This window comes from Helobdella robusta (genome assembly GCF_000326865.2).
Source record: "Helobdella robusta unplaced genomic scaffold HELROscaffold_11, whole genome shotgun sequence".
NCBI classification, from domain to species: Eukaryota; Metazoa; Annelida; class Clitellata; order Rhynchobdellida; family Glossiphoniidae; genus Helobdella; species Helobdella robusta.
The window spans coordinates 2565047-2592566 of NW_008703617.1; the positions used below are offsets into that span (position 1 = coordinate 2565047).

General features: G+C 34.5%; 4 protein-coding genes across 4 annotated transcripts; 2 read left to right on the forward strand and 2 right to left on the reverse strand.

Annotated features, from left to right (window-relative positions):
* Positions 1–368: 368 nt before the first annotated feature.
* On the forward strand, positions 369–5261 carry HELRODRAFT_109161 (hypothetical protein; the record flags this gene model as incomplete). The annotated part of the gene is made up of 7 exons (XM_009012862.1): positions 369–461; positions 2654–3172; positions 3328–3534; positions 3759–3848; positions 3975–4601; positions 4767–4872; positions 5011–5261. 7 exons carry the CDS (start codon positions 369–371, stop codon positions 5259–5261), a joined length of 1893 nt encoding a protein of 630 aa, XP_009011110.1.
* Positions 5262–7967: 2706 nt separating this feature from the next.
* On the reverse strand, positions 7968–8732 carry HELRODRAFT_167345 (hypothetical protein; the record flags this gene model as incomplete). The annotated part of the gene is made up of 1 exon (XM_009012863.1): positions 7968–8732. One exon carries the CDS (start codon positions 8730–8732, stop codon positions 7968–7970), a length of 765 nt encoding a protein of 254 aa, XP_009011111.1.
* A 6834-nt stretch (positions 8733–15566) lies between these two features.
* On the forward strand, positions 15567–23125 carry HELRODRAFT_185290 (hypothetical protein). The gene is given in 21 exon segments (XM_009012864.1): positions 15567–15714; positions 16225–16313; positions 16465–16642; positions 16755–16915; positions 17123–17239; positions 17404–17489; positions 17794–17935; positions 18378–18461; positions 18847–18925; positions 19071–19233; positions 19321–19403; positions 19569–19687; positions 19922–20071; positions 20221–20297; positions 20455–20599; positions 20886–20962; positions 21316–21451; positions 21758–21853; positions 22041–22229; positions 22498–22999; positions 23010–23125. The coding sequence occupies 20 exon segments, from the start codon at positions 15678–15680 to the stop codon at positions 22771–22773; spliced, it is 2484 nt and encodes an 827-aa protein (XP_009011112.1). The 5' UTR covers positions 15567–15677; the 3' UTR covers positions 22774–22999; positions 23010–23125.
* Positions 23126–25643: 2518 nt separating this feature from the next.
* HELRODRAFT_72100 (hypothetical protein) lies at positions 25644–26783 on the reverse strand (the record flags this gene model as incomplete). The annotated part of the gene is made up of 1 exon (XM_009012865.1): positions 25644–26783. A coding segment is annotated over one exon (1140 nt), but the record flags the coding sequence as incomplete, so codon positions are not given.
* Positions 26784–27520: the final 737 nt, after the last annotated feature.

Genomic DNA, 27520 nt, shown 5'->3' on the forward strand with positions numbered 1-27520 from the left:
GCGAATTATTTGATAAATAGGAAGAATTTCTTTCGAAATATTTTATAATTTCAACAAAATATCATTCAATTGTTCCATTTCTGAATTTCCGCCCAAACATTAAAGGTTGGATCTGCTTTTTACAATGGATTTTTTCAAATTTTTTTTCTGACCGCTTTTTCTTCTATTGTACGTGGCGTTTTTTTTTACTAATAAACAAAAAAATTGTGATTTATCCGCTGATGATATTACGATCTGTTAATAGATCAGTCAGAAAGTTAACGAATTGTTTTATTTATCCACAGAAAATGTCCGAATTAAGAGGAAACACCAGCAGAGTTCGTTTGAACTCTCTGAACCAGAACGATGTTGTGGAGGAGGACGACGTGATGGTCCCCGACGTCGGCCTGGTGCCCATCAGGTTGGTCAAGGGAAACTTGTCCAAGGTGCCCCCACACGTTCAACAGTTCATTGCTAAATATGTTAGTAGTGTTTTTGGTCCTACATTTTTATTTTCCTCTAAATTCAAAATTATATGTATCTGGTTTGGTCCAACCAAACCAGTCCAAAAAATGAACTATTTTTAAAAGTTTTGGTAGTTGAATATAATATAGAATACTTTTAGGAGTCCTGATTAATTATATTATAGTTATTGTATATTTTAATTGTGTTATTACTGTCTTTTGGCATTAATTTGATTGAGGCAGACTATCACTATTTCCTGTTGAGCTGATTATTTGTCAGGATCACTCACATCAAGCTCAAAATCTAGAAATAAAGTTTTTGCTTTTAATTTTTTAACTTTATATTTTAGCATTATTACATTAATTAGATAAGGGTGTATAAACTATAAATGAAGCAAAATAATTTTAATCTTTAGAAGTTTGGTTTATTTGCAATAACTGAAAATAATGGTTGCTTATTTATAGTTCAGATACAAATTGGAAAGTATATTTATGGGGCTGTTGTTGAATTGCTTTTGTTAATGTTTGTTTGTGTGTATAGGATATGTTGGATAATATTTTATTTGTGATAGTGTTGATGATATTGTGGGTAATTTGTGTAATATGTACTAGAGATGCTCATTTTAACAGTTGCAAATACATTGCAAAATGGCTTTGTTGGGCTATTGTTACTTGAAGGGAATTAACTTAAGGATTGGTAATTTCTTTAACTATTCATTGCACTGTTTGAGTCATTGTTATTTTTAATTACTACCTACATTTGAAACCTGTCTGAGTAGTAGAAAAGTGTTTGGCTAAATTTTATGTTATGTGTGTGCGTGTTTGTGTGTGCTCTTATAACTTCATCATTAAAATTTTTTAAACTGGTGTGTGATACTGTTGTGTGCATTTTATTTTGTCATCATTTTCTTTATCATGTGACAATTCTTAAATAGTGCAAGTTGAAAATCATTGGAGCGTGAAGTTTGTGTAAATATTATGGTGGTTTCCCTATCTTCATTCATTCACTTGTTTCTTTATCCATTCATTCATTCATTCATTCATTCATTCATTTATTCATTCATTCATTTATTCATCCATTCATTTATTCATCCATTCATTTATTCATAGTTCAATTTGGTATTCTGTCACTCATTTCATTGTTTGCCTTCTTTAGTTAGATTTTATTTTTAGTAGTCACGACCAAGATGATGATAATGATGATGTTACTTATGATGATAATAATTATACTACTTATGATGACGATGACTACTACTGATGACAATGATAATGATGATACTACTGATATGCATTTATCAGATATTACTACTGATGGAGATGATGATAGTAGTGATGACAAATCGTAATGCTGATGATGATACTAGCCGTCATAATTTTAAAACATCATGTGTTTAAATTAGTTATAACTATAAGTTTGTCATTAATAAAAATTATTTAAATTTTTATTTAAACTTATATTTTTTTAGATTATTTTAGAGGTTATGGAGATGTTAATAGATGGGGGGGGGGGGGTAATGGTGATAAAAATGGCTAAATTTGTGATTGTTGTTTAAAACAAAGTGGAAATAGATTGAAGTTATGAATGTGTCAATGTTAATGGCTAATCATTAATTGCTGGGTGATCAATCTGAAGTTTCTCAATAATAAGGATGTAAAATAAATAAAGCTGTTGAAAATGTTGAAAGTTAGAATGTGTAAGAGATAGAGGAGAGAGAGAGAGAGAGAGAGAGAGAATGCAAGAAAAAGGGAGTGTTGGAAGAGAGAGAGAATGAAAGAGAGATATGTATATTTTAAATAGAAAGGAAATAAAATATGTTTCTATTCCTTTAGTCTAGTTGTTTTCAGAAGTTTATCATTTGTTGTTTGTTTGTGGTTCGTTTGAGTTTACCCACTCAATACCTCTTCACTTATTTATATCTGTGTTGTCTATTTTCTTTTAAACAAATGGAGTTAAAAACAATGTGATCTGAGTGATATGGCCTGATAACATTTAGTGACCTTATGCATGGAGTCACTTTCAAATATGCAAATCAGTTGAAGTAGCTATTTGTTGTTCTTGAAGTGAGACAGTTTGCAAATGTAGATTAGATAGCTTGCACATGTAGATATATACATTCATGTTTATGACTATATAGGTACAAACTACACGTACAAAAATTCTATTTCACCGCACATACATTTAACGTGTCTTACTGATGTTAACTTAACAGGTGCAGATCTGTCGTCCAAAAGGAGTCTTCATATGTGATGGCAGTGATGAGGAGGCCAAAGAAATGACGGAGAAGCTAGTGGAGCGTGGTACATTAGTGAAGTTGGAATCCATGGACAACTGCTACTTGTGTCGTACGGACCCAGCCGATGTTGCTCGTGTGGAGAGCAAGACCTTCACAATCACCAGAGAGAAGTTTTCAACTGTTCCACACGTTGCACCTGGAGTTGATGGACAACTGGGTAGATGGATGAGTCCTGAAGACGCAGAGAAAGAATTGGGAAGCAGGTTGCCAGGCTGCATGAAGGGACGTGTGATGTACGTCATTCCATTCAGTATGGGTCCAGTTGGTGGACCCCTCTCGAAACCTGGCATCCAGTTGACTGATTCTAACTACGTGGTCTTGAGCATGAGAATCATGACGAGAGTGTCAGGTGAGCTCTTCAAAGTGATTGGAGAACAAGGGGAGTTTGTGCAATGTGTTCATTCTATTGGAGCTCCTAGACCTGTTGAGAGAAAGGTCAGTACTCTTCAATTGCATGTCACTTTTGTCTCTGTGTTGTAAGATGTCTGCATCAAGTTTCTTTCTGGTATGCTTGCACTGACAGAATTCAAATGAAAATTGATATGGATGTCAATCACTTATCTTTACACCTCATCTTTCTACATTGACAGGTGATCAACCACTGGCCATGCAATCCTGAACGCATCATCATCTCCCAATTTCCTGACGAACGCAAGATTGTGTCGTACGGAAGTGGCTACGGAGGTAACTCACTGCTTGGAAAGAAATGTTTTGCACTGAGGATTGCTAGCTGCATGGCGAGGGATGAAGGATGGTTGGCTGAACATATGCTCATCATGAGCGCCACCAGCCCTGAGGTTGGTCTGCTCTGATGGCAGCTTCTATTTATTCTAACTTTTTTCTTCTAACGTGTTGTAGTGCTTGGAACTATGAACGTTTAGTAGCAAATCACAATTGAATGGGTTTTGTATTGAGTGTTGTCGTCATTTTTCATTAAGTTCTACCACAAAGTTTTTTTTTCATCTGCCTAATGGTTCTGGATTTGCATGCATAACAGATGTTGTTGATTGATGTTTTGCAGGGCAAGGAGCATTTCATTGCAGCTGCATTCCCAAGTGCATGCGGAAAGACCAACATGGCCATGCTGACTCCAACTCTGCCTGGCTGGAAGGTTTGTTCTGATGCTGATAAAATGTTGTTTTTTTAGAAAATCTTTTCAACGTTTTGTTTGACCCATTTATTGTTATGTTTTATACAATTTAAACATTTTGAGCAATATACTACTTTGCACCTGCAGATAAAGTGTGTTGGGGATGATATTGCATGGATGAGATTTGACAAGGATGGTCGTTTGAGAGCCATCAATCCTGAGGCAGGCTTCTTTGGTGTAGCACCTGGAACCAACACGAAGACCAACCCAATGGCTATGGCTACATGCAGCAAAAATACCATCTTCACTAATGTGGGCATGACCTCCGAAGGGGGAGTGTACTGGGAGGGTCTCGAAAGAGAAGTTGATCCCGATGTTGAAGTTTCAGGGTGGTTGGGTGATCGCAAGAAGATTGGAGATTTCAAAAAGTCTGGCATCAAGGCAGCACACCCCAACTCTCGTTTCTGCACGCCAGCCAGCCAGTGTCCCATCATTCATCCAAGATGGGAAGACCCAGAGGGATTCCCCATTGATGCCATCATCTTTGGAGGCAGAAGACCTGAGGGAGTGCCATTGGTGTTTGAATCATTTGACTGGAACCACGGTGTTTTGTTGGGAGCAGCTTTGAAGTCTGAAACAACGGCTGCTGCTGAGCACAAGGGCAAGGAAATCATGCATGACCCTATGGCAATGAGGCCATTCATGGGTTACAACTTTGGTGACTACTTGAGACACTGGATTGACCTGAACAAGCCTGGCCGTAAAATGCCCAAGGTTCGTTTTATTTTTGTGTATGTTGTGTTCTGTAGTGTTGTGCTGATGAGTTAGAATTTTACATTTTTTCACATTTACTGAAAGTTTTGCATAGAAGAACCTGTCACTTGCGTGATCATATCAAGCTAATACTTTCAACAACACATTAATTAATTAATTGATTAGATCTTCCATGTGAACTGGTTCAGACTGGACAGCAATGGATCTTTCTTGTGGCCTGGTTATGGAGACAACATTCGAGTCATTGACTGGATCTGCAAACGTGTTGATGGTTAGTTGTTTCGGTTGGCGATAATAATGATGATTGGTTGATGAATTTATGGTATATTTATTTATTTTTATCGTCACTACATTCCATACGTTGTACAAACCATCCATCCGATTGACCAATACCACCATCTCCATGCAGGCCAGGACAACGTTGCCATTGAATCTCCCATTGGCTACCTACCGACTGAAGGTAGCATCAACATGGACGGACTCAACGATAGCTACAGAACGCCACAAAACTGGCAGAAGCTCTTCAGCCTGCCAAAAGATTATTGGGTGGAGGATGTTCGTGAGACGAGGCAGTTCCTCGATTCACAAGTCGGCATCGACCTTCCAACTCCGATCATCAAACAGATGGATCTCTTGCAGGAGAGGATTGCTCAGATGTGATGTGATGTGATGGGTTGGGTTGATTTGTCGCTGCTGTTTGTGTTTGTGTGATTGGCTGGTTGATTTGCACTAGGAGGGACCAGATCATCGTTGCAACATCATCATCATCATCATCTTGTCATTTTTTTGTATCATATCATCTCCATATCTACAAAAATGTGATCATCACCGTTAATGTCCGTGTTGTTATTTCATTATCACTGCTATCTCTATCTCTCCTCTCTATGCATGTGTTCTTTGTAATTTCTTTGTAAGAATTGTGGTCGTTGCTGGTCATTCGTTCGCCTAAGCTATCAATTAGGAAATAATTTGTTAACAATTTTTATTATATTTATAATAAAATTAATTTGAATTTAATTTAATTTATTTCTAATTATAATTTTTTAGTTTAGTCTTTCTTATAAAAGCGCAACGTTTTAAATGTAAGCTTTCTTCTCAATGTATTGGGCACGATTCATTCACTGTGGAATTTGTAGACCATTTCCTTAGCATTCACAATGTACATAGTCATACATTTGCTCATTCGTTCATTTTTTTCAATCATTCATTCGTTCGTTCATCCATTCTTTCTATCATTCTTTTTTCTCTGTTTATATACATTATTTCTATAATTATTTTTATAATTTGGTACTATTATAATTACGTTATTATTATTATTTAAATAACAAGCGTTACTTATTTTTCACTTGAAGACATTGAGCTTAAAGGGAGTAAGTTATTAAATTATAGTTCTCGCGTTTGTGTACATGTGTCTGTATGTGGACTTCCTCTTATGTTATCTTCTTTGTATTCGACTTCCATTTTCCATCGTTAACCAATGATCGATGGTGACGATGTCAACAATGATGAGGATGAAGATGGTGATGGCTAGAAGATAAGGATGAAAAATGTGATGGTGATGGTGATAGATGAAATAACGATAATGATAGAATACTGAGATTACAGATTAGTACTAATATTTCTATGTAACCATTTTTTCAATGGAACTACGCTTCATTCGCTGATGGTCAGTTTTTGTTACATTCGGAAAGAGACACATAGTTGTACGCACGCATACAGATACACATACTGGTGTACACACACACACACACACACACATATATATATATATATATATAGTTTGTTTAGTTTGAATTGTAACGTTTAGATGCAGACACTGGATATAATTAATTAGATATTCGATTTTATAGCACATGCCTGGTTTTAATCAATTATTTATCAGTATATTGTAATATTTAATAATAAATTATAAAATTTAGTGTTTTAATACAATATTAGTGCTAGATATTATTTTGTGGGTTGCGAGTTTCATTTTAAATAGCTTAATTAAAGACACGCATAGAACATTCAAGTAATGAAACAATGTGTAGCGTTTGTTCGTTAATCAATTATTATATTCTATTACACTGGCTTTTATTTTTATATGAACTTTATAGCAATCTCTTTCATTTCGTTTATTTATTTATTTATTTATTTCATTCATCACTTTCATTCATCACTTTCATTCATCACTTTCATTCATCACTTTCATTCTTTTGCAAAGAGAGTTTTATTGAACTTTGTTAATTTTGTTCTGGGAGAGTTTACTTTGTATGTATATTAGTTTCCCGTTATTTTATACCATGTGTTATTTATATATATTAATTATTATAGTGGTGATAATTAATTTTTTTAATTATTATTATTTTGTTGTTATTATTATTATTGCAAATTTTGTTCCGTTTAGTCATTGTTTTTTTTCCTACTTTTGGTTTTTCCTTGTAACTGAATTGTTAAATATTATTTACGTTCACGTTCTATCATTGTGTGTGTGTGTGTGTGTGTGTGTTTATATATATGTGTATATATATTCAACGAAATGTTATTCATTTTATTTGGGTGTTATGGCTAAAAATTCTTCTATTCATCTATTTATTATTATTTTAATAAGCACATGTATATATAATTACATTATATTATTAGCTAGCTGAATTATTAATTAATTAATTAGTTATATTGTATATTGGACTGGATAAACATGGGTTTAATTTTTTCCATTTTGTTTTGTTTTCTCATATTATTAAAAAAAAAACAAACTAATTTTTGTGTGATTAGATTGGTTTCGTCGAATTTCGAATACTGGGTAGGCCCTCTCTCTCCCTCCTCTCTTCTCTCTCTCTCCCTCCTCTCTTCTCTTTCTCTTCTCTCTCTCTCCCTCCTCTCTTCTCTCTCTCTTTTCTCTCTCCCTCCTCTCTTCTCTCTATCTCTATCTATCACACACACCCAATTTAAACAGACCATTGCGCATAACACAAGATATCTTCTCACGGAAATGCATTCATAAGGCTTATTACAATATTATTACATTATTACAATATGTTTTAATTTTGCAATTTTAGTATCCATTATGCCTGTTACAAAACTGAATGAAGTGTTACATTGGAAGTAAGGATGGAGGCTCCCTTCTACGTTTATTTCTCCGTTAACAGTAAAAATGAAAAATCGAGTTTACGTGATTTAAATTTTCAGTTACGGAATCTTAAAAAATTGCAATAATAATAGATAAAATTATTTTTATACTTTATAAACGTTCGGGGTTTACTGGTTTGCTTCTTTTAGGAGGTACCGAAACTTTTAGACTGATTTTAAAATTTCAATTCCACAGAATGATAAAAAAGTATATCAATAACAATATATCTGTCGTGGAGAAAATGGTAAACTGGTGAACTAATACGGCGATTTTAGTAGAACGATTTTTCTTTTGAGTTTGAAAAAAAATTTCTTATTCCAGGCAAACATCAGGAACGTCATGAATGAGACGGAGAATGCTGGCTGCCAGTGATGCAGCAGGTTGTCGTGAGCTATCTCGCATATCAACGCTAGAGTGTAAACCACGGAAATTAGACAACCTTTGACCGATGTGACGATGAAGGACTGAATTTTATTCTTCAACATGCACCCTGCTATCGTAGTGTCGTCAATTCTATTCCACTCATTGACAGCCACACTTAAGAAGATGCAGTTGAAGATACACGAAATGAGATCGAGTATGAAGTACAACGTTGTGCTGGCGCAACGAACGTGGAATTGTTTGTATCCGTAATGAAGAAGGTACAATGGAACGTTTAAGATAGTCATCAATATGAATGATGTGATCCAAACAAATGATATATACCCACGGAACATGATAGTTGTTTTCTGACCTGATGGTGAAAGTTGCTCGCTGACAATCGCACATGAGTTATGAACTAACGAATTCAACCATAATAAAATGTTACATTTAAACAGCCACGTTATGATGACAGCATCTCCAGTTGCATAACTTTCCACAAAACTTATAAATCCCAATATTACATTTGATATAGAAAGATTCATTACAATATATCTGAAAACTGTTTTACTCCCACCAAAATAAATTACTATAATTAGCGCGCTGAAAATTATGCTAAAACTTCCAGCGGATAAAAAATATTCCGACAGAATTCCATGCATGTTGGGATCGAATGATTTGAACGTGGAGTTGGCGGGACTTCACGTTCCTACCAAATGTTCAACTCTAATATACTAATACTGTGATTGATGATTCTTATACTTCCATGTTATGAAGCTGATCGCAGGCTTTTGTTGACTTTTAATCTGTTTTAATTTCACAGACCATGTCTGTTCGTTTGTGCAAATAGTCGGCATGTCCTTAATTGCTATACCTACCTACAACCAATCACAAACGCTCCTTACATCGGGTAATGTTGTTAAAAATAACATCAATTAATCAGTTACTGTTTGATGTTACCTCACACAGGAATAACTCACTCCTACTTGTGATTAATATCTCAAAAATGGATTCCATCAAATTTTTAACAACACCATTTAAGAAATTTCATTAATAAATTTGCTCTCGTGTATTCGTTCCAGTATTTTAGTACGAGCATAAGCAACATTAGAAAGAGTTTAAGTGAGCTGAATGATGGTACATTTTCTAAAGCCAGATTAAAATACCCATTAGATAATACACAATTAAGGTTGGTATAACACTGTGCTGTATTCCTAGTCAAAATGCGATAAACGTTGAAAAAAATAATCACTAACGCACTAGAACAATTTAACATTTTTTCAAAATAAACTGCACCTCAACGTAACGTACTAAGAAGTGATAAACTGTTTGGGTCTATCGGCTTCTAAACAACGCCTTCAATAATAATTTGACAGTTCAAATTTCTTCAACATGGCCATTGGTCAGTATTCGTCAGCTTTGGTCAGTGTTTGAATAATGTTTGAGTTATACGGGTCATGGAGGTTAATGGCCTTCAATTGTTTCTGTTTAGTCATTCCTCAAACAAACCATATGAACTTCCAATAGAGAGCTACATTCAAATTCATGATGATCTTTATATTGTTGATGTGGTTGTTAAGTTGTGTTGGTTGGGGTTGGGCGATGATGTAGAAAAATAAAACCAATACGATGGCGAAATTTAAAATAAACTCAAAATTTATATATCAAAACAACTTTATGGCTAATTTAAAGAAATTGTTAATAATTTAGAAACAAGCAAAAAATGAAAAGACAAAAAAAAGTTGAATGTTTACACATAAAGAATAGCAAAAATGACGAAAACGCAGACATTGATTATGACAAATATACAAAATCCTGATAATACGTGTCGAGCGCGAAGTTTGTTTAATTGATTGAATTTCAACATAAATTATGACAAGGTAGATGATATAAACAATCTACATAACAGACGTATGTATGTATATAGAATTTCAATTATGCAGCTGAATATTACATCATAAATATCAGATTTTCTTGTTGTTTGTGCACACGTAAACTTTTATTATTCATTTAACAAAACACTATTTCAACGATCGGACAGATTATAATTTAATGAGTTTAACTACTAATACTACTACAAATAGAATCAGTTTCCTTCCATTAATTTGCCATAGAATCTAATATGTTTCGAACTGTCTTTTTTGACCTGAGCCGCTACAGATGACATTTCTTTTCTGAGGAAAGCAATGATTCTACCTACGTATATACACTACACTGTATTAGTAAAAATTTCAAAAATTGTTAAATTATTAGAAAAAAATTGTCGATATGATGAGGTCAAAATGATCTACTCCAATGTACGTCAATCGATGAGTCTGATGAGATTATTTTCAAATGAGATTATATTTTCAAACATTTAAAAACATCAACTACTACTACTACAACAACTACAACAACAACAACAACTACTACTACTACTACTATCAGTGCTACTACTACTACTACTACTACTACTACTACTACTACTACTACTACTACTACTACTACTACTATACTACTACTACTACCAGGACCGTATTTATAAGTGTAAGAGGCCTATGGTAGATAAAAGTGGTGGAGCTTCCAATTATTTAATGAAGACCGCTAACACAATAGTTTGAATTTTCAACATCATCAAATTTTCCACCTTTTTGCTAAAATTTTTTCATTAAAACCAGTCTTTTTGACAAATTTTTAATAGGAAAATATTTTAAACTTACACATATTATCTTTAGTGCAGATGCTCGTTTTTTGTGAAGGGCCTTAGGGCAGATGGCAGTCCGCTCTGCCTCTCCTTAAATCAGATCTGGATTACTACCACAACGACTTGCAACAACTCTAGTTAGAGATGCCGTGCGAATCTATCATACAAACTTTACCATACAGCAGTTGTTTATTATTAAGAAAAAAATGTAAAAATATTTTTAAGATATGAAAAAAGGATTAAGATAAAATCTGAAAGCTTTTCGATAATTATTTTTTGTCTAGATTGGATATTTTATTTTAAATTAGTTCATTTTTAAGAATTTTGTTATAAAATTAAAAAAAAATACAAATACCTCTTCGTATTTTGTAAAATGTAAAAAAATTTCCGATTCGAACGATCGTAAACGTCAATAGCTTAACATTTGTTTCATTGATCTTTTTTCTACTTCACGTATAGTTGAATGTTTAATCTGCGTGGCGCTTATTTAACAGATGGACTATCATTCGACATACGCAGAATTTCACCATTCAAACATCACATACTACACACTTCACCATTGATATCCAATATTTTGAAACTACTACATATTTGCTCGTTTTCAGGTCGCACAACCTAACTCTATCTGGATCACTCTCACACAAGTACGTTTTCATTAAGTACTTTGTTTAATATAAATAATTTATGTGAACATAATTAATTTTTTTCATTTGTTTTTCAAGTGTTTTTCAATTTGTTTACTTATATTTGAAATTTAAAAATAAAAAATAGGGACAATTTTTTGAACTCAACAGGCAAGACAAGCATGAATCTATGCACTGGGACGTTCCTGTTGATTGCAACCCATTTTTGGGCCTCTGTTGCAGGTTTTTTAAGTGGTTTTTTTTGTAATATTTTTTTTCAGATAAAATGAAATTTGCGTTGCGTAGTTAAAACTCTTGGTTTTGTATGATCAAGCATGATAATGTGAAATAAACTATTTATCAAGTCATTTAAAATATCATTAACTATTCGACTTCGAATCGTTACTTACCACCATTTGCTTTGAACTTGATGCTACCTTCAAATAAGCACCAGCATCATATGCATTGTTTTAATTATCCCAAACAACTATTTTTATCTTAAAACATACATCAACTCTTAGATAATTTCATAGCTGGTTGAAAAAGAATAAAAAATTTTCCAACAAAATTTTTCTATAGCTGACTCCTACCAGCTAGAAGTGCCACCATTAGGTGCAGGTATGTCGGCGACGGAGAGTTCAGTATGGGAGAATCATGTCGCAAACCTGGCAATAGATGGGCAACCGGGCAGCTGGGCAGCAATGGTTAATGGAAATGCTAACGAGCCAGCATGGTGGAGGGTTGATCTCGGTGCAAATTACCTCGTCACCCATGTCAAGATCATCAATACCGCCGATTCATTTTGTTAGGAGTATTATTATAATATAATTGATCTCAAATAAGTTTAAAAAGATATTTACTGAATGCTAATGAATATCTTACGGGGCAAAATTTAGTTTAATCTAGTAGTTCACTAGAAATTATTTTTTATATGTTGCCAAAGACGACCTAAAATAATAACAATTCATTTTTTCTAGTCTCAGCGTTCCTTGAAAACTTCCGCATACTCTTAGAAAATGAGCGAAACGGATACGGAGAACAGCAATGTTACCGCCACCCATATGCCGTGGAGAAAGGAAATGCGCAAATATTTCAATGTGACAAGCCGACAGAAGCAAGGTGACTCTCCATTTGACTACACTGAACCCTTCAACCACGCAGATAGTAAATCAAATCATATCAAATTATAATTCGAATTTACATTACCACATTAATTAAATATCAAAAAAACATTGCTAAATTAAATAATTAACTTTTAAGATACGTGAAAATCATAAAAGATTATAACAGTGTTAGACGCGATATTATGGCCATAGCAGATGTTAAAGTCTTTACAACCGTGTATTACAATGGTAAACAATTATTTGAAAATACACACACACTCTCACACACACAAAATTTATTAAAAAAATTATGAATAAAACATTTTTTAAATTCATTCAGTTCCGCCTAACACACCAAGTTAGTTATTATGTTAATTTTATGTTAATTATATGAATATTGTACTAGTTTTTTTTTCTCTGAATCAGAAAAAGTTTCCATAAGATGTAGTCATTGATATTGAAATAAGAAATATATAACTTTATGAAATAACATAAAACAACCCAACAGAACATAGCATAACATAAAAAATATTATTAACACATATAAATAATAACTTCATTGAATCATGAAAATGGAAAATAAAATTATTTTGCCCATCTAACTCAGGTCCTGTCATACCGCCAAGCAACATCGTAGACCCGAACAGCCAACAACGTTAATAAATTAGCTAAATTAGTTAATAAATTAGCTATTCACACAAATTTCTTTCCAATCGTTGACAGACATGTGAAATTTTGTTACTTTGAGAATGTTTTTTTGACTGATCTTTTTTTGGACTGTGTAATGTATTATAACTATACAATACAACTAAAATTTTCAACCATAAACAGTGAGAGAGCTGCAACTGTCGAATTATCAAGTCGAACAGAAAGGAACATTTGGCAATCACCACGCTTTTCTGGCCATCGACAACAATCCATCGACTTACACCATTGCGTGCGGTGATTGTGACCACACACTTAATAACGAAAATGTTGGCTGGTGGATGATTGATCTGCAGAAAAGTGAACCCATCTCGAGAGTTGTCCTCACAAGCAGCATCGACCATTATAGTACAGTTTTTTGATGCTTCTTAGATTGACATAATAAACAAACAAGCCGGTACTTACTAAATCACAAGACATCATATCTATGGAGAAAAATTTAACACGCTTTAATTTGCTACACCACAGATTCAAAATACTTGCAAGAGATAGAAATATGGGTGAGTCAGACCAAAACGAACTTAGGAAAGGATGGGCAGTTGTGTTTTAGATTCAACAACAGAACTGAATTGCCACCAGGAACAGTACTTACTTTCAACTGTGACAGCCAGCCGACATGGGGGAGGTACTTATTTGTCGACAGGATCAAGGAGGCTTACCACAGACCTGATGCCATGTCCATTGCCGAAATTAAAATTTTTACCAGCACTTCAAATTCGAGTGGGTATTGTTTTTGGTCCTTTTTAAAGAGTTTAGCTTCGTTGGATTAAAATTTTTTAATGATTTCGTATAGTTAAAGTCGTAAGAAAATATTGTTTGTTTACCATTTTAAACAGTTGTGAACATTGACAAAAACAGCAACTCCAACTTCGCATGTGAGTTGCTATTTCAATTAATTTTACTAGATAACTTATATAAATTAGTAAAAAAAATCGCAACTCTTCAATGTTCACACACCCGTCTCATTTTCACAGCTCTCAAATCCCAAATGATTCAAAGTGGGACATGGGGTGGCCATGAAGCCTACCTAGCAATGGATGGAAACATGGAAACCTACTCCGTCGCAGACACAACTCTCGATTCTAAGGCAACTTATTATAATAAACCAGCTTGGTGGCAACTCGATTTGGGAGCTAACCGCTGGGTGTCTGCAGTCTCTATAGCTAGCAGCAGTGACGATACAAGTTTGCTGCAATTTTTTATTTGAAATTCTGATTTTGAAATTTTTGTCTATAAAATAATTTTTAAAAATATTTAATATTGATTTTAATTTAACAAAGATTGGTTTAATTTTAATTTTTATTTCACTTAATAGATGCACGTTATTTAGAAGAGTTTGCAATTGAAATCTCGCGATCAAGTATTGAGATAGATTCAGGGCTTCTTGAATCAAGACGATGCAAGTACTACAAGGGTGGCTACAAGACCAGGACCACTACCAGATATGAATGCGACCAAGGACCTCTGTTTGGCAGATATGTCCTTATCAGAAGATTGGATGCGGCCGTCAATTCCTACGGTTCCTACAGACCACAGGTCATTGCACTGGCCGAGGTCCAGGTCCATTTAACCGGCAGTTAGTTTCACCGAATATTTAAAGTTATGGCTTAGTTGGCTATTGAAAAAAAAACGATTTAGGCCCTTAAATATTTCAATGTTGAACAATTCATTTTATTTTTGCTTGACGTTTAAAAATAAACGGTTGAATACAAATTTTAAAAATTAGTTCGTGTAATTTTTGTTCTTTTGACTATCATCTCAAAACGTTGTTAAGTTACATTAGGTAGTTTTTAAATAAAAGCAAAATCTCATACCGTAATAAACAATTACGTTAATTTAAAGAAGCTTTATATTGGTTTGAGCATTTTAAAGCATGAAAATTAACGGTAGCATCTAAAAGTTGCATTGCTACTATATTTTTATACTAATCGAACGAAAGAACCTACAAAACTTCTGAATAACTCAATTTGTAAATATCATTATATTCAGTACCTTCTCTGATAAATAAGCATAGGTGTGTTTGTATGAATGGGATAGGGTAACGCAAGATGAAGATTTATTGTATGGCAGTCGTGACGAGCCTTTGAAGTCATCAGAATCGTGGTTAACTAAGTCTAACTCATTGAAATAACGGATAAGACAGCTTCATAATAGACTGGTTTTTAAAATTATCGTCCAAACATATATTATTTTACTTACATGTTCTAAATATTATATGTATTGGGGTTCTAAGTAAATGTTAAAATATTTTCACACTATATATTTGCTAAAAAGCATATAATACAATACATAAAATACCAAGGTTATAGATTAACTTTTAAATTGTAGGTTATGAAATCTGGCGCGTTAGATTTGCCCGCCGAGTATATATATCGGGATTCGAAAAAGTTCGTCCTCTTTGTTTTGCTGGTTTTTTTTTGTTGAATCGCGATTAAAATTAGTACATTGTCTGCAAAAATATTCTCCCAAGCCCCATCATTAAGTTAATTGAAAATGGTTAACCAAAGGAGTTTGTATGTTCTTAAGAGAGGTTGAGTTGTTTGCTCCTTTCATTCATTCAATTTTATATTTTATTTGAGGTTTTTTAATAAACAGAATAATAAAATTATTCAATAATTTGTTTGTTAAATAATTTTTACTGTGATTCATTCAATTTTATATTTTATTTGAGGTTTTTTAATAAACAGAATAATAAAATTATTCAATAATTTGTTTGTTAAATAATTTTTACTGTGATTAATGTCTGAATGACATTTTAAAGTTTACGAAATTGTTGAGTGAGACAAAAAGATGAATGAATCAATTAATATAAAAATAAATAAATGGTGCAAGATGTTGTAAGATGTTGGCTTGTATCTGTAATGTAATTGGTATTGTATTAAAAAATGTTTTCTTTACAATTTTTTCAAGAATCTGAAACTAAAAAACTTGTTGCACCATTGTTAAAAAATTAATTTCTTAAATCAGATTGAAAAAAAAGTTTATTTAATTTTAATATTAATTATTAAATAATTTAAATTTAAACAACTGAACTGAACAGATGGCAGGAAACAAGACATTCACTTTGACAAGATAACATTTCGAATTAAAAAGTTGTGTTATGGTCTCAATCTTGATTTTGTTGATCCAGTAAGTAATCAGTAAATCCTGTAAATTTTAATTCTCTTGGCAAATTTTTATCCTAATTTATTAGACTGCAAACTTTTGTCTTAAATTTAAATTTTTATTAGAAAGTTATTATTTTTCAAATATTTAAAGTTACAAAACACAATTTTCATAGGTGGAGGTGACTATGAAAGTTATAAGCGGATTGTATCCGGGTGTCACAACGGTTGAGTTGGACAACCTGGCTGCAGAAATCTGTGCCACCCTCACTGCAAAACACCCCGACTATGCTCTCCTTGCCGCCAGAATTGCAATGTCCAACCTTCACAAGGAGACAAAAAAGTCATTCAGTGGTTTGTCTTTGTTGGATTTGAAAATCAACTGATTGAAAGTATAGTTACATGTTTGATTTGTGATCGACTCATTCCAAAATGTCACTAACCATATAAACACCAACCCACACAGATGTTATGTCGGACCTCTACCACTACTACAATCCTGTCACTGAGCGGAATAGCCCGATGATCTCGAAGGAGACGTACGACGTCATCATGGCTAATGCTGACCGACTCAACTCCTCCATCATCTATGATAGAGACTATGGCTACACTTACTTTGGCTTCAAGGTTTGTGTTTGCTGTGCAAATTTTTTTAAAGATTTTTAATTACTGCATGAATTTGTGTTCAGCTTGAAAGAAAATCCTGTAAATTTCATTTTTATAGAAAACTTTTGGCTGCCATAAAACAGTTAAGATGATTAAAAAATGTATATAATAAAAGGTCAATAAAAAATAGATAGTAGCAAACCTTTATTTTATTTTTACAAACTGAAGACCCTAGAAAGATCTTACCTGTTGAAAATAAACAAGAAAGTGGCCGAACGTCCTCAACACATGTTAATGAGGGTCTCCATTGGCATCCATGGAGATGACATCGAGTCAGCCATTGAGGTTTGTAGTCATTCACCTACCTCTGCCCAATCAATCGTTCCTCTAACCGTCCTGATAATCAGTCAGTCAAATTATTCCCTGAAGCAATCATTCAGTTAGTTCACCTATCAATCAATTCAATTACTTATCGACTCATTCTAAAACCTGACCAATCAATCGACCAGACGTACAATTTATTATCTGAAAAGTGGTTTACACATGCTTCCCCCACCCTCTTCAACGCCGGCACCAACAGGCCTCAACTGTCTAGGTTCATTTTTTACACCATTTTTTTCTCTCCTTAATGGTTTTCATTGTATTAGATCATCTACTTGAAATGTCTTTGCCACTTTACTTATGTGTAACAATTTGGATGAAATTTATTGCTGGTTGTTGATCAGTCTGTCAAATGCACGAGAATTTAATAATGCGTCTGACATGATGACAAAATTATTTGGTTATGCTTACTCAATCATTTATTTGGTTGCTATTCATTTCTTCACTTAATCTGCCTATAATTTATTCATTCATTTCGTCTGTCCTTCACTCGTTTAATTTGCAATTTTTTCCGTCAGTTGTTTCTTGGTGGCCATGAAGGAAGACAGCATCGAGGGCATCTACGACACCCTCAAGCAATGCGCCCTCATCTCCAAAAACGCGGGGGGTGTCGGGCTGTCCGTACACTGCATCCGGGCTGCTGGGACGATCATTGCCGGGGTGGGTTGGCTTGCTGTTGTTGGGTTTGCCTGATTAGATGTTGTAAAGTAGGTCATTCAGTTATAAATATGTATGTAGGTCAGATTTGATTAAAAAGATACATTTGTAACTTTGCATATATTTGACGTCAGTACTTGACTTAATTTATGAATATGCATTGACAATGTGATTCATGAATATTTATCAGATGCATACTCATCAAACATATTATATCAAGAGAGATTGAGTTTTGGTGTCTTTGTGGTTGTTTCATCGCAATTATTTAGTAGCTCAATGAGTCAAATTTAATGAGTTAGGTTGAATTATAATTTCTCAGAAATAATTTCAAAATTTAATGCCACATTTAGTTGCTTTACTTAACTATTTAACAATTTAAACAAAATCTATTGTTGGTTAATCAAATGTAGTTGTAAACAACAGCTATACTACCTTAATTTTGCAGACAAATGGTACATCTAATGGCCTAATCCCCATGCTTCGAGTCTACAACAACACTGCTAAGTATGTCGATCAAGGAGGAAATAAGGTCTGTGTATGATTGGCTGGTTGATAATATGATTGTCATGACAAAGGATGTATATTAGTTGTGATGCATGCTAACATTGTAGTTGATGATGATCTCTGATTATGTTAATGATGATCTCTGATTATGTTAATGATGATCTCTGATTATGTTAATGATGATCTCTGATTATGTTAATGATAATCTCTGATTAGGTTAATGATAATCTTTGATTATGTTAATGTTATACTTTCAATCAATCAATCTTCGTTTTGCGTCCAGAGACCCGGTTTACCGAGGTAGGACGTTAATGTTATACTTTGATTATGTTGATGTTAATCTCTGATTATGTTAATGATAATTTCTAATTATGTTTTCTCACTTCACCATTTACTAACTCCTCCAACAGAGACCAGGTGCCTTTGCAATTTACTTGGAGCCATGGCATGCTGACATTTTTGAGTTTCTTGACTGCAGGAAAAATACAGGTTTGTGTGTGTTGTGCTTGTTTGCGTGTGTATGTGTCTTGAGTATGTAAATATGCTTGCATTTTATTGCATTTGTTTGTAGGTGCATCAGTTGTTAACTGTTAATGTGGTTCAATACATGTTTCATACCATCACAAACTTGTAGGCAAAGAGGAATGTAGGGCTCGTGACCTCTTCTATGCTCTCTGGGTTCCTGATCTGTTTATGGAGAGGGTGGAGCAGGATGGTAACTGGACCCTGATGTGCCCTCATGAGTGTCCAGGGTTGTACCAGACCTGGGGGGATGAGTTCAGGGCCCTTTATGAAGAGTTAGTTGTTGTTGGTGGTTTTCTGCTGTAAATTTTGTCACCACTTTTCTGATATTTTACAACAAACATCACTTCCTATTACTTAAGGTATGAAAGAAAGGGCAAAGGTCGCAGGGTTGTCAAGGCACAAGCTCTCTGGTACGAAATAATCACTTCACAGGCTGAAACTGGTGAATGTCCATTTGATTAATATTCATGAATCACATAATCTATGCATATTCATTGACTGACAAATGTATGCAAAGATGCAAGTGCATCTTTTCTGATATTAATCATCCCTGACCTATATGCATATTTACGATTTTGCATGACCTACTTCAAAAAAATCTGATCAGGCAACCCTTACATGTTGTACAAGGACAGTTGTAACAGGAAGTCAAACCAGCAGAATCTTGGTACGATCACTTGTAGTAACCTCTGCACGGAGATCATTCAATATTGCGATCCGAACGAGGTTTGTTTGTGGATTGGTTGCTGGTTAGCTAGCTTGTGATTGATTGCTTGATGGGTTGTTCGTGGATTGGTCAGTTGATTGTTTGATTGGTCACTAGTCAGTTGACTGATTAATCAGTTTGTCTGTTTGTTGGAGAGAAACATTCCTTTAAACTGTGCATTTTATAGAATGCAAATGAATTTCATTGCAATTGTAATATCTCTTTGTTACTTAGCAAAAAATTGTTGAATCTAGGTTGCAGTGTGCAACTTGGCATCCATAGCATTGAACCAATTTGTGAGGTCCGACCGTACATTCGATTTTGAGAAGTTGGAGTACGTCGTTGGTGTTGCAGTCAAGAATTTGAACAAAATAATTGAAGTCAACTTCTACCCTGTTCCTGAAGTATGTGTGCGCGTGCGTGTTTTTGTATGTGTGCATGTGTGTGAGTTTGTCTGTATGTTTGAATGTGTCATCCATGTGTGTTTGTGTCGTCCCACACGCAAAATAATTCATTCATACTCCTATGTCTCAACTGTTCATTTGATATGCAGGCCAAAACGAGCAACATGAGGCACCGACCGGTAGGAATTGGAGTTCAGGGCTTGGCAGATGCCTTCCTACTTATGAGGCTGGTTGTGACTGCTGAAATGTGGCACAAATTCTTCAAATTTTGTTTATTTTATTGTCTGGCGTTCCTCATTTTCAGCATGCCTCTACCCTAGAATATTTTCAGCTTCATTTATTCAACTTCAATCATTCATCATTCAACTACAATCATTCATCAGATATCCATTTGAGAGTGCAGAGGCCCAACAATTGAACAAGGACATCTTTGAAACAATTTATTATGCCGCCCTAAAAGCAAGCTGCTCATTGGCTGAGAAGTTCGGTCCATATGAAACATACGAAGGGTCTCCAGTCAGCAAAGGGGTTAGTTATATTTCAAATCTCATCTCTAAACGAGTGTTTATATCACTGCATATGATTTAACATGGGCGACTTCATTTCAATTTCTCTTTACAAACATTCTCGTGTATAACATGCAAGAAAGCATAAACAAACATACAAAGTGCACATAGCCACATGTTTACATGCGTGTATTAGAAAAACTGCACCACACACACACACACACACACACACACATGTACGTACATTGCACACACGTACACATGCAGACATACATGGAAAGTCATTCATCCTTCATTTTCAACTACAGATCCTGCAGTTTGATATGTGGAATGTCGTGCCATCCGACAGACACAACTGGTCTTCACTTAGAGAAGACATCAAAAGGTCGGTAGCTAGCTAGCTGGAATGGGATTGTGTGGAGAACATTAATGCCATTCTGCCTTATGTTTGATTATTAAATTTGTAACTTGTTCATGCTGCTTGTTGGAGTTGTTGACAACTAGATGTCCTGCCTATTTCAATTGATATTTATTGAAAATTATTGTAAATTTTAGCAAAAGTTTCTACAAATATTTCATTTTTATTAAATGGTTTAATTTTTTCGATTGAAATGACATCTAATGTGATGTTTTGCTGTAGTTAGCACTATTTTTCTATTTCCTAAAACAGTTATTCTCAAACGTTGTTAGCCAAACCATTTTTTCTAAAATTAACCTCTGACACGACCCTTTTTTAAGACACGGAGTTAGGAACAGCTTGCTTGTAGCTCCGATGCCCACCGCTTCCACAGCTCAAATTCTCGGAAATTGCGAGAGTTTTGAGCCATACACCAGCAATATTTATACTAGAAGAGTCCTATCTGGAGAGTTCCAGGTCTGTGTGTGTGTGTATGTGTGTGTGTGTGTGTGTGAGAGAGAGAGAGAGAGAGAAAGAATGAAAGAGAATAATTTAATAATTTGGAGAGTTGTAGATATAGATATATACTTTTTTTTTCAGTTTGTATTTATGTTGAAAGGTATCGATGTTTGCTTGGATTGGGATGTATTAAGTGCAGCTTTATTTCTATCTAATTTTTTTTATAATTAAGTCGTAGTGACCATCAATTTTGTTACTGATTCAGTCATTAGTAATGCTTTCAACTAATTGCCTAAATATTTGTTTGACATGACGAACGCATAGGTTGTCAACCACCATCTTCTGAAGGATCTCGTTGAGTTGAATCTTTGGAATGCCGACATGAAGAACTTACTCCTTGCCAACAGTGGGTCTGTCCAGGTCTCTACTGTTTTTAAATTTATGATTTTCAAATTAAAAGTTCGAATATTTTTTCAAATTAAATCATTTATTCATCCATCTTCATCGCTGATATCATAGATAAACCTACATTTTTACACACCCATTTCTTCTGCATAGCCTCCTTAATGATAATTTTTAAGAATTTTCAAATTGAATTGTTCCACAGAACATCAACTCTATCCCTGACCACATCAAGTCTTTGTACAAAACAGTCTGGGAAATCTCACAAAAAACAATAATCAAGATGGCTGCCGATCGGGCTCCCTTCATAGACCAGAGTCAGTCCCTGAATATCCACATTGCGGAACCGAATTATGGAAAGCTGTCGAGCATGCACTTCTACTGCTGGAGGATGGTGAGATGAGGCAATGATGGTGATGAGTGGTGGTGGAGAGTTGGAAAATGGCGAAGATAGAGATGATGTTGAGTGACAGATTGGAAGATGATGATTTTTTCATACTTTTTTTGCATCTTTGCTGAATATTTTTCATAATATCGACAAGCAAATTTGCATACAGGGTTTCTTAGTTTTACTTACTGGTACTGAGTCGCATTTTATTGAATATGTTTGTATGTAAATATGTGTAATAATATTTGTTTGTCCTTCTACCAACCGCCACCAGGGTCTGAAGACAGGCATGTACTATCTGAGGACACGACCCGCTGCAAACGCCATTCAATTCACAGTCGACAAATCTAAACTAAGAATACAAAATGGCGTCGCAAACCAAAATGGTGGTGTTACACATGGCGTCTTGACCCAGAAAAGTGCCCCCTCACAAAACGGCCAAAACAGTCCGACAACATCGAACGGAGGCATCGATGAAGTGTCAAAAAAGATGGAGGCTATGGTCTGCTCTCTCCAAAACAAAGAAGAATGTATGATGTGTGGTAGTTAAGAAAGTTGGAGTCGTCTGTCTGTGTATTTTTTTCCAAAGTCTGTTTTGCTTGTTGCGTTGACATAATTTGTGATGAGAGAAATTTTTTTTTAAACATTGGTGTAAGAATTCCTCAAGCTGTTTTTAAATGATTTTTTTTAATTTTTTTTCTTCATACATAGATTTTATTTCTGGTTTTTATTTGGTTTCAGTGAATTCGTGGTTATAGTTACCGTTAAGTTGTTACGTACGTATATATGACTAAGGATTAATAAAACTATAATGAATGTAATTTATCAGTATTTTAACAATTATATTGCAATTAAGTTTTCTTAATAAATTTTATGGGCTAGTATGTGAGTTCACATTCAGCAAAAAGGACTGGTTATTTTTTAAAATCCAGATTTTATTCCGTGGTTAATGTCGTGTAGTGAACGCGAGCCACAACAAAGTTATTGTTAACTAATAAAATTATCAACAGGCATTTACAGTACAATTATGCTTACGTTTAACAAAGACAGGCTTTGACTGGGCCGGTGGGAGTGCTAGTGCTGTTACACTGGTTCATAAGAAATAGAAATTTTATACTCTGGACGTTTTTACGTTTAAGTTGTCTGAAAAGAACTAGGAGATATTCAACTGTTTAAAGTTGTTTTGCATAATTAAAGATTTTAACGTGTAATGATTGAAACCATTCATGTACGACCTCAAGCGGTATTTTTGAAGTTTAAAATTTCATTAGATATGAACTAATCACAGAAACTAAAAAACAGAAATTGAATTAGATTGAAAATAGTGATGGTGTGGGCCGTTTTGACGAAGTTTCCCAGGCCGGGTTTTCAAGCCAGTCGGACCCTGAATAAAGAATTATAAATTGTTAAGCCAAGTAGCATGTTCGTAGTTGTACGCAGTTTTTAATGTTATTAAGCTTTAGTCTTGGATCTAAAAAGTTTGTTATAAGTTTTTTGTCATAATTTGACCTGTTAAGATGAAAAATAAATCACGAACATGTTAGAAAAAACTACTGCTAAAAAGTTTTACAATAATTGTAAACTTTCAAAATCAGTGCAGAAAACGTATGATATATTTGCTAGCATCTTCGAATCAAATTTGGTAAGAGATACTTTTCGCGCCAACCACAATCACGCATATTATTGAAAGATAATAATTGTTGATGATAATTTTTGCAGCTGAATTAGTTGTCATAATTGGTCTTGTGGTGGTAGTAGTAGTAGTGGTGGTGGTAGTAGTAGTGGTAGTAGTAGTTGTGGTGGTGGTGGCAGTAGTAGTAGTTTGTAAGGTAGTAACAATGGTTGTCGGTTTCAATGTTGATTCTGACTGTATAACGTCTTCGCTGTTGACAGAAATTATAACATCCAGATAAGATGACAACGGTGGAGTGCCTTCACAAGTTTGAGTGTTTAACGATTAGTAAAAAAATTGATTGAGATAATTTTCAAAAAATTGCAAAATTTTAATAATTGAAATTTGTTTTTGGAATTAAATGTTGTGCAACTTTATGAATGATTAAGTGAGATTCTTGAAAAATGGAACAAAAAAAACTGCGTACCATTATCAGTAGCTTTAATTTGGATCATGAACGACGATATCTGGTTGATAGCCTCAACGACACCCAACCACCCGTTAGAAATGTCCAGGGAAAAATAATTTGATTCAGCGGACGGCAAAAGAGCATATGTTATTTTGTCGTTATCGTCGTCATTAGCAATAAACTGTTTGTGTAATAAAAGATGGCTTTAAAACGGTTCAGATTCAGTTTAAAACTAGTAAATAGCGTTTGTTTTCAAAGATGTCTGAGTAAATTATGTAGGGTATTTTATTAACATCTAATAACTGATTCAATTTTCATGAATAATGATTTTTACAATTTACGCATTAACTTTGAAAATTTAGTTCTATTATGCCAATTCTAATAATTTTTAGCAATTTCATGAAAAAAGACAAGCCTAAACAAGAAATAACGTGCTCCCAATTTAATAGAATCTATTAAAGCCTCTAAGAACTTCTTTAATAACAGTCAAACGCACACCTGATGAAAATTTGAGACAAGTTTACCCAATGGCAACTTTAGTGTCACTCCAGATCTGTCGATGAATGTTGGTGGAAATTCATTGTCGTTTAGAACATTCACCTTCAAATGAACTGAAGAGTTCAGGGCAATGTTTTGCTCCAAATCATCATAGGCGACGATGGTCAGGTTGTACGAAACATTTTCTTCATAGTTTAACGGTTTGGCTAATGTCATTTGACCTGTTTTATGATGGTTGCGTAAAAATCAACCACACCCGTTTTACAAGGTTTTAACTAAATTTGAGATTAAGAATAAATAATAAAATTTTAATGACCGACCAGTTAAGATATTAACAGCAAACACGTTGTCTTCATTGCCAGCAGCAATGTAGTAATATACGATGGCGCTGTCCTCGTCGCTGCAAGAAAGATCAACATTCAGCACACTTCCAACTTTAAGCGTTTCTTGCAAAGATAACTTTTAAAAGAGGAAAATTTGTTTAAACATTTTGTAACCATAATTTATTAAAATTTCCTACCTCAAAACTGTTTTGTCTGAAAATTGGCGGATGAAGGTTAACGTCACTGATGTGTATTGTTAAAACTTGATTATTCGAGGACGTGTGCAGACCATCAAAGGCTTGGACTGAAACTTTCATTAAATTAATCGAGGAATCATTTTTTAGTGACGAAACCAAACGAATTTGTCCTGTTTCTTTGTTGAGTGAAACAAAACCAAGAGGATCTGGAGATATCGAGACTGCTGAGTAAGTCAGTTGAGCTAAGAAAAAAACCGCAAATTTTTTTTATTATCTTTGAACAAAGTTTAAAAAAATTTAATTTAGCTGCAAATATATAATCTAACGATTGAGATCACAATCCTGAGCTCGAAAGGTGAACAAAACAAAATTAACAGGCGTTCTTCTTGGAACGGTTATATTAGCTGTTGTATCCATGAAGTGAGGTATGCAGTCGTTCACATCGGTTACTATTATTGTTACGTTGGCTGTTGATTCAAGTGCAGGCACTCCAGAATCAACAGCTTTCAGTTCAATCACGTAGCTTTCGATAGATTCTCTATCAAGCTGAGCTGCATTGAGTAAGCTAACTCTCTTGTTTGCTAGATCAGGTTCAAGTTTGAAAAGATCGTTGCTAGATGTTAAATTACAAGGAGTAATAATATTAAAATAAAAGTTTTTAATTTCGGCATTAATTCCGAAATCCAAGTCAGATGTCTGTGCGACGAGCAGCGTTGTGTTAAAAGCAACGTCTTCGGCTATTTTAACAGTATAGCTCGATTGTGTAAACACTGGCTGATGATCATTCAGGTCCAAAACGTTAACCCAGACATTGAGAGAGCTAGACAGTTGCCCTGTTGGGGGCACCCCATCGTCAGAGGCAGTGATTTCAAATTTATAACACGTGTGGTCACTAGTTGCGACCATTGCAACCAAATTAGTTAAAAGACCATTACTCGCGTTCACAGTGAACGGGGCATATTCAAAATTGGTAGATGTTTTAATTGTGTAAGTTATTTTTTCATTAGAATCATCTGCATCCCAAGCTGATACTTTTCCTATGGCAGATCCAATGACATTTGTTTCGCTCACGTTAAAAATGTAATCTGTTGTGCTGTTGAAGACCGGTGCGAATTGGTTGGTTTTGATAATTTTTAAAGTAAAGTTAACAGTAGTCGATAGAGCAGGCAGTCCGTTGTCAGTTACAATGAAAGAGAATTTATAACTTCCCAGCAGATTTTTAAACAACGACTTTGATTCTATTGCTTGCTTGTTCTCAACGTAAAGTAACAAGTCGCGATTGTCCGGATAAATTAGTTGGAAAGTTAGAACAGAATTATTACCGGTGTCATCATCTCTCAAAACCACATTTTTCAGCAGCTCGGATCCAACCGGGGTGCTGTCTTCGATGGAGAGAGAATCAGGCAAGCCGTAAATATGAGGAGGGTTGTCGTTCACGTCTGATACAACGACAGCAACGATAACTGTTCCTGTTTTGGCAATATTTGCAGAATCTGTTGCAAAAACGACAATGCTGTACTGGTCCCTTGCCTCCCTATCAAGTTGCTTTGTAGTGAAAATGTTCCCTATTTAAAAAAATATTTTATTTAAGTTGAGGTTGTCGGTGCTGTAAGCAGCATCATCAATAAACCGTTATGAGGTCCAATGTCAAAAGGTAGGTCTGGTTGTGGTTTCAACGAGTATGTCACAGTATCACCATCCCCATCAATAGCGTTCACTGTAACGATGGCGTACGGAGGACTGAGATTTTCTGCCACGCTCACACTGATAACGTCTGAAGCGAAGGTCGGTGAATGCAAGTTGGTTGCAGTTGACAGCATGCTGTAAACATATGTTCCTAGGAGCATTAAAGCGTTTTATTTTTAGCAAACTAAAATATAATAATATCATTTACCTATCAAATCGAAAAGAATAATAGAAAAAATTGAAAATATTGTTGACGATTATTTTGAAACCTGGAACGGGAACGTTATCAAAGATATTCAGATAAGTCTTCTTCTTAATTTGTAGCAGCCAAACATTGTGTTCAACATTCAATTGCTTTCCGTTGTTGTTTGTAACTGATGTAAAAATTTGTGCGGAGTCGAAGAAAGCTGGTAGCTGTGTTCTGATGTACACCCAACCAGCTGCCTCACATTTTGTCGTTAACTGCAATTAACAATGATATTACCTCTCACCAAATCAGCCAAAGAGAAAAT